The sequence below is a fragment of the Alexandromys fortis genome, unplaced genomic scaffold (assembly GCF_014885135.2).
Source record: "Alexandromys fortis isolate MF-2015 unplaced genomic scaffold, M_Fortis_MF-2015_v1.1 scaffold_335, whole genome shotgun sequence".
Lineage (NCBI taxonomy): Eukaryota > Metazoa > Chordata > Mammalia > Rodentia > Cricetidae > Alexandromys > Alexandromys fortis.
Genome location: NW_026068218.1, coordinates 143,107 through 151,286, shown reverse-complemented (window position 1 = coordinate 151,286; position 8,180 = coordinate 143,107). Strand labels below are relative to the sequence as shown.

Below are 8,180 nucleotides of genomic sequence, written 5' to 3'. Positions count from 1 at the left end.
TAGCTTTAATATAGGCACATGTTTTTCATTAGTACTACAGTTAGAGGTAAAACTGCCCCAGCAACCAACAATGACCATCCAGGCATCTCTTTCCAATTTTACCGTTTTGGGGATGACTTTAGTGAGAGAAGACTGGAGATAGAAAAACAATAAATTCTTCTTACTGTGTTCTTTATCTTGCAATATGTTATTTTAGAAACAATAATTAAATTCAGTATCAATTGTTTTTTAACTTAAGATTTTTTTGTGACTGCACAAGGTGATTTTATAGGAGTAGTCCAGGCTAGAAGAAACATTTCTAACATACCTGTCACACGTATAAAGAATCCATGAAGAGTGTGGATCATCCCTTAATGAATCTCTTTTTTCTGTGTCCACAGATTTCCTTAGAGAAGAATGAATTCAGCAAATTTCTCTTTGGTGACCAAATTCATTCTGGTAGGACTATCAGATGAACCTGAACTTCAAATGCCCTTGTTCTTTCTCTTCCTAGGAATGTATCTGGTCACTGCATTGGGAAATTTGTGTTTGATAATTTTGACTGGGTTGAATTCTCACCTCCACACTCCTATGTACTTTTTTCTCTTTAACTTGTCCTTTATAGATGTATGTTATTGTTCCGTGTTCACTCCCCAAATGCTGATGAACTTCATATTAACGGAGAATGTCATTTCTTACGTGGAATGTATGACTCAAGTCTTTTTCTTTTGCTTCTTTGTTGTTTCTGAATGCTATGTGTTGACTTCTATGGCCTATGATCGCTACATGGCCATCTGCAATCCACTGTTGTATAATGTTGTCATGTCTCCTAAACTATGTTTGAATCTTATGTTTGGTTCCTACTTTATTGCTGTTTCTAATGCTATCGCTCACACCATATGCATGCTGAGACTTACCTTCTGTGATACCAATACCATCAACCACTACTTCTGTGATATTCCTCCTTTGCTCCAGCTCTCTTGCTCGAGCACATATGTCAACAATCTTGTAATTTTTGTTGCTGCAAGCATTAACATCATTGTTCCTACTTCAACTATCTTTATCTCCTATGGGTTCATTCTTTCCAGCATCATCCACATCATTTCCTCTGAGGGCAGGTCTAAAGCCTTCAGCACCTGCAGCTCCCACATCATTGCAGTTTTTCTGTTCTTTGGTTCAGGTGCTCTTGTGTATTTCAAACCCTCTTCAGCTGGATCATTGAATGAAGGAAAAATTTATTCTGTCTTTTATACCAATGTTGTTCCCATGATGAATCCCTTAATCTACAGCTTGAAGAACAAAGATATTAAAGTTGCCTTTAGGAAAACCGTCAGGAACGTTTGATTGTATGGTGCTGTCTTTACGCCTCTTTGTTTTCAGAATTGAGATAGTTTTTATTTATGGAAAATATTTCAACAGAAGAATTTACCTTTTTTTTAGAAAACATTCTATGTTTTTTGTTGTTTTTGTTTTTTTAGATTTGTACAGGCAGAAACCATTTTCTTAATTATGAAACTAAACTATTTTCTTTTAATGATAAAAAGAAATTTGAGTCTTTTACATATTGTTTCCATATGTAAAAAATATTTCCATACTTTTTTAATTTTAATCAGTTCTAACATTTTCTACTATATTTCTTATTTAAAAATAATTTCACTAAAGGAACTTACCTAATACTTCCATTCATTACAGTTATTTTTTACCTCTTATAAACTATAATAGATCTTCAAAATGACAAATGAAGTAGTATGAGCATGCCATTGTCCACTGTATGTGGGTTTTTCATTTTGAATGTTTGTCTTTTAATAAGTATTCAAACATATGATTCTGTTCTTTCTATATATTTTCCATTGGAAAGTACCCTAACAACATATCTCTTCAGCTGCCAATACTAGGTATTATTTATTGGTAATCAATAGCTTAATAAAAATTGCAGAATTGCCTAATAGTTTCAGGTTTCAAGCATATTATTTATTCAAATATTTTTTAATATTTTTATTGTTATGAAATATGAACATAAGAGATATTTCAGCTTTGAAAACTTTATTATTATTTGTCTGTTGGGTACACATGTGGCTACTGTTCTTTCAGTGATTACTTTATTTTATTACTCCTTTTGTTATTGTTTTTCTTTTTGCCATTGGGAATGGAGTTCATCCACAAAGTTGAAAATGGAATAACATGAATGTTTTAAGGGCTTAGTAATTAAAGAAAAGTACATATGGGATGCAAATAGTGCCAACAAAAGTTATTGAAACTGGAGCCAAGAAGATATACAGTGAGTAAATAAGTGTCTTTGCCTAAAGAGAATCAATGAGGGGTTCTGAAAATCATATTATTATCTGAATCTTAACTTTCTTATGCATACCTCTGCAAATATTTCTTTGTTTTATTAATCTCATGTAATTCTTTATAACCACAATGACCCTGCATTAACAATGTTTTGAGTAATCAAGATTGTTTATTGAGAAATAAAGACAGGCTATGTTTGTTAGGTCCAAGTATAGTAAGGAGAGGTTAGTCAAGGAATAAAGAGCAAGTGGTCATTGAGTCACCATTTAGGAAGAAGTACAGGTTAGGCAGTGGAAGACTCTTTCTATGCCTTTTTTCTTTTCTGGAACTTCTTAAAATATTGTGAGGACTTTAACATCTCTCTGGATATGTTTAAAAATACATCTCTGGGTATGTCAAGTTAATTGACAATAAATAAAAATGGCACTGGGTTTTGATCCTACTGCACGTACTGGCTCTGTGGGAGCCTAGGCTGTTTGGATGCTCACCTTACTAGACCTGGAAGGAGGTGGGAGGTGCTTGGACTTCCCACAGGGCAGGGAACCCTGACTGCTCCTTAGGCTGCTGAGGGAGGGGGAGTTGGTTGGGGGAAGCGGGGGAATGGGAGGCGGTGGCAGGGAGGAGGCAGAAATTCTTAATAAACAAACAAACAAATAAATAAATAAATAAATAAACAAATAAAACTTTAACCCAAAGGAACATCTGGAGAGACGCAAACCATCTCATTTTTATTGACTTTCATATGGGTTTCACATATGGGATTTTTCTGCTACTGAACAAAATATCACCAATATGAATGGAATTGCTATAATAAAGTTATCAAGGCCAGATGTTATTGCCACATAAGTCTTAAAGAGCTCTCTTTTTCTATAAATCAATATGTGTAGATAAATTGTTTATAGTTAAGAGGCTTTTTAAGCTATTCACTTGAAACATGAAACATTATAATAACTGTGGCAAGACTTTTCTTTCTAAATAAAAGCTGTCCTCCATACTGTGTGGGAATACAGTGGAATCTTGTGTAATGTTTTTAAAATAAAACAACAAATCTATCCCTGTCTAGGCATAAGGATCACATTTCACATATCAGTGTAACATCATGAAAAGTGGTGAAACAAATCCATGGTCCAAATGCATATGACATTGGGCAGATATGACTGTGTAGACTTCAGTAAAATGGACACTTGTCAGTTTTTGTTGCAGTGAAGTGTCCCAGGAGTGGTAAAGACAAAACAACTTCTATTCTAACAAGATTGTTGCACTGTCCACCTTTTTTTTTTTTTGTTCTCACCTGGGCAATATGGAGGTAATGAGGCTTCACTTATATCTGACAGCTATAAAGCAAGCCAGGAAATTATTTCAGCATAGTCAGGATAAGAAATTTGTGTATATAAAAATCATTAAAAGGTATGTCTATCCACACATGATGAAGTAGGAATAGTCCATTACCACCATGGCTAATTTAGCAAACCCACACAGAGTAAAAAAAAAAGCTGAGGATATATTTCAGTGCCGAGTGCTTGATTAATAAGTGTTAATCCTAGGGGTAAAATTGACTACCACAAAGAAATGTATGAAGGAATAATAAGAAAAGTAATGGCCATACTTTAATTACATAAGCACATGCCCATCATTAACTGTTCATTGCATCAAAATTTTCTATATTGTCTGCTTTATGTAGCCATTGCGATACTTATATATGCATGTATATATCCTGATTTTTCCCAACTACATAGTGTTACAAATCTATGATTAGAATGTTACTTACAAGAACAGTGAACAAACTTACAGAAACATAAATACCCAAGTATATGTAATTAATACTTTTAGTACAAAATGGAATTCACATTAGTGAATCTACAGAGGCAATATAAAACTATAGAGCAATCTGGACACATCTAGGGCAGAGACAACCTGATCCCCACAGCTAAGGGGTAATTTTTACTTATGTCTATTAAAGGAATGAAGGGAATATTCAGTACAGTTGAATCGATTTGTGAGTTGCAACAAAACTGTCCCCAGTAAGTTCCTTGGGCAGCTGAGGACAGGGAACCTGAAATGGCTCTATCTTATAGCCATACTGATGAATATCTTGCATATCACCATTGAACTTTCATCTGGAGATGGATGGAGATAGAGACAGAGACCCACATTGGAGCACCGTAATGAGCTCCCAAAGTCCCAATGAGGAACAGAAGGAAGGAGAACATGAGCAAGGAAGTCAGGACCGCGAGGGGTGCACCCACCCACTGAGACAGTGGGGCTGATCTATTGGGAGCTCACCAAGGCCAGCTGGACTGTGACTGAAAAAGCATGGGATAAAACCGGACTCTCTGATCATGGCGTACAATGAGGGCTGATGAGAAGCCAAGGACAATGGCACGGGGTTTTGATCCTACTTCATGTTCTGGCTTTGTGGGAGCCTAGCCAGTTTGGATGCTCACCTTCCTAGACCTGGATGGAGGGGGGAGGACTTTGGACTTTCCACAGGGCAGGAAACCCTGACTGCTCTTCAGACTGGAGAGAGAGGTGGAGAAGAGTTGGGGGAGGGGGAGAAGGGTGGAAGGAGGGGGAGGGAAATGGGAGGCTGGGAGGAGGCGGAATTTTTTTTCAATAAAAATAAAAATTAAAAAAAAATATTTTGTATTAATATTGTATTAGGAGAATATAATTTTATACCATTTATAGAATCTCATTTTTAATCTCTTCTGTTTTCAGTGAAGTCTTGTCTCAGTTAAATTCTTCAAATGCTTAGAAGAATTATTATGAATAAAGGCTTCACTTGAGCTAGTGAATACTTCACCACTGAGCTGCATTTCCCTCACAATAATTTTTATATGTATTTACTAACAATGAAAATTAATAATTCTATATATATAAAATTCCAAAGAATAAAATACTGAAGAATTACTGTACTATTTATAATCAAAGACCTGAAAGATCTGCACATTAAAAATTTCTTAACATTTAGGGCCTTATTATACCACCGTACCGTTTCCTTCCTACCTTGGTTTGGTGTAAGCAAGAGTTCTTCCTGCAGGTGTTCTCGTAAGTGGAAACACTGCAGGTATCCTGGTGTTCGCATTGATGATCAGTAAACAGCAGCAAGGCTCCAGTGTCTGTTACAGTCTTCTAATGGGGACTTGAGATTTCCAAAGTAAACCTTAGTTGTTGATGTATCTTACTTACATTTTGGTCACTGGGAAGTTTTGGAAAGCAGAGTTTTATAATTATAGTCATCCTTTGTTTAATCTTCTTTGACATGGAGAGAGACAGCTTTTCTCATTATATTTGAAAGAAAGCATTTAACAAACCTTTTTGGATATTTGGCTTTAATACTGTGAATATGTAAAATTTATGTGTTTCCTGTATAGTGGGGGAAGTATCGAATTGATTGGCTCATTCATTATACAGCACTTAACTTGACAGTATGAATGAAAGTAGTTGTTATGATAATTGACTAACATTGTCAATAAAAATGATATACTTTAAAAAAAATTCTTAACATTGCTCAAAGAAGTTTATGCATGAGTACAAAATAAAACTGCTCATGGCTTAGACATGCCTTGGTAGTATCTAGCATTCACAGTCATTCAAGTACAGATCCACATTCCCCTGCCTAACTATAGGTGGAAGTTTCCATTCTGCGTAGTCCCAGCCTTATATTAAGTATAAACTGTTTGTCCTATTAACTCAGGCTTATTTTAAACTAGCTCTTACAACTTAAATTTTAATCTATGCTTAGCCACATGCCTTTGTCTCTTTTCTCAGTGAGACATTCTCATCTTGCTTCCTCTTCATTTGACTGGTGACTGGATATCTGCCTTGCTTTTTCCAGAATTCCCTTAGTCTCGTTTCCCTGTCTATTCTTCCTGCCTGGCTACTAGCCAATCAATACTTTATTAAACAAATATGCATGACAAATCTTTACTGCATACAAAAGCATTATCCCACAGCACATACCTGTGTGCCTGCTTACATCTGTGCACCCACACCCACTGGGATATGCACAAATCACACACATACACACTCACAAGCATACACATACATACATATTCACACACAAGAAAATACTCATGAATTAACCACAGAGTTGATTAAAGTTTGTAGAACAAAATAACAAAATTTTGTTTAAAGAAATTAATGAGATATAATCATTCAGAAGCATAACTTTTACTTATTGGTCAGAAAAATTACACTTTTAAGATGTCTTTCCAAAGACATCTGTAGAGTCATTGCTATATCTATGACATCTCAGTGACATTTTCAATCTTAATATTCATAAACAATTTCATTTGATTCTGAATATGCAAGGCCAACTTGAAAAAGAATAAAACTAGATTACACTCACTTCTAAATTTTAAAACTAACCAGAAACCTGAGGGGGGAAAACTGTGGTATGAAAATAAAGGCAGGTAATCAGAGAAATTGTATGAGAGCAAGAAAAAAGATCTTAGATGAAGATTTAAAAACAAAGGGTTTGAAAAAGTTTCTAAGACCATCTCTTAGAGAGTACAGACAGTATCTTCAATAAGAAACCTGAATGTAGACATTAAAAAATTATATTCAAACCTCACAGACACTGTATATCCCTTACTCCAAGTTGGTCAAATATACAGAGTCAAGATTTAAAAATTAATAGTATTTACAAAAAAATACACATCTAAAAGTTCACAGCTGCACTTGTAGTGATGACTTCTGTACAGTAACATGAAAAACACAGGCAGTCATAGAAAAATAGAGGACTTTCACTGTGGGGAAACTTCCCTCATGTAAGCCAAACTGTACATTTATGAGGGTTTATTCTGTCAACTTGAACGGGTTTATAATTACCTAGGCGGCAAGCTGTTGTCCAGGAATTTTTAGATTGAGTTAGTAGAGGTTGAAAGATACACGATGTCTCTAGGTTGTACTTTTCCATGTACAGCTTTCTAAGATAAATAAAAAGAAGTTAAGTTGAGCAGCAACAATCCTCTCTCACTTCTGACTTTGGACACAGTATGACTAGCTGTCCATCACTTCTGCCACCTTGATTCCCCGAAACTCTTTACCTCATTCCATGAGTCAAATATAAACCATCTTTTCTTTAACTTGTTATTACCATGAATTTTTGTCACAGAAAGAACAAAAGTAACTGCATTAGCCCGAAGCAGAAGAAAATATTTTACAACCATAAAATATACAGATAAGTTTTCTAACCTCACAATGACAACCTGCTAAAGAAAAAAGCCATGAATTACATATACATACCTACAAAGAAACATGCAAGGTTTCAATGTGCATCTTAACAGTGCTCACAATCATTAATCACTAGGAATATTTAAACCAAAGGTACCAACAGATCCCAATTCTGCAAATCTTGGTTTTTAAAAAAAAAAGCAAATAGATAAAAACAAGCAATGGTGAAGATTCAGTGAGTTAGCAGGTCACTTCAACATTTACAAGAAAATGAACATTGTATAGTCAATAGCAAGTAGATAAGCAACACAAACAAAAACCACAGAAGTGGAAGATGCAACTTGAACATAGAGAATTTTTTGTAAGAGTTAATAACCTAAGTTTAATCATAAGTGTCACAAAAATTCAGATATAATTATCATAAGATTGAATATGTACTCATTTTATTTTTAATATTTACTATAGTTAAAAACATGGGAGGAAGCTGAATGTCCTCTCATTAATGAGTAAGCTTTTCATGATACATGAAAATTTTGTAGCCTCAAAGATAAATGAGTTTCATTTTTTTCTTTAGAACTGTGTAATATTCCATTGTGTCTATCTACTATATTTTCTATACACGATTATCAGGTGAAGGCCAACTAGCTTGATTGCATTTTCTGTCCATTGTAACAAGAGGAACAATGAATGTGAATGCGCATTCCCTAGAACCAATATCACAAATTATGTGG

The 8,180-nt window shown here is 34.8% G+C and overlaps 1 protein-coding gene across 1 annotated transcript in view; it reads left to right on the top strand.

Annotated features, from left to right (window-relative positions):
• Positions 1-396: 396 nt before the first annotated feature.
• The window catches only part of LOC126493488 (olfactory receptor 8B3-like), a 12,743-nt gene continuing 4,959 nt past the window's right edge, over positions 397-8,180 (top strand). The window contains exon 1 of the mRNA XM_050130505.1: positions 397-1,159. Within this exon, the coding sequence (XP_049986462.1) occupies positions 397-1,159 (763 nt within the window). The remainder of the gene's footprint in view (positions 1,160-8,180) is intronic.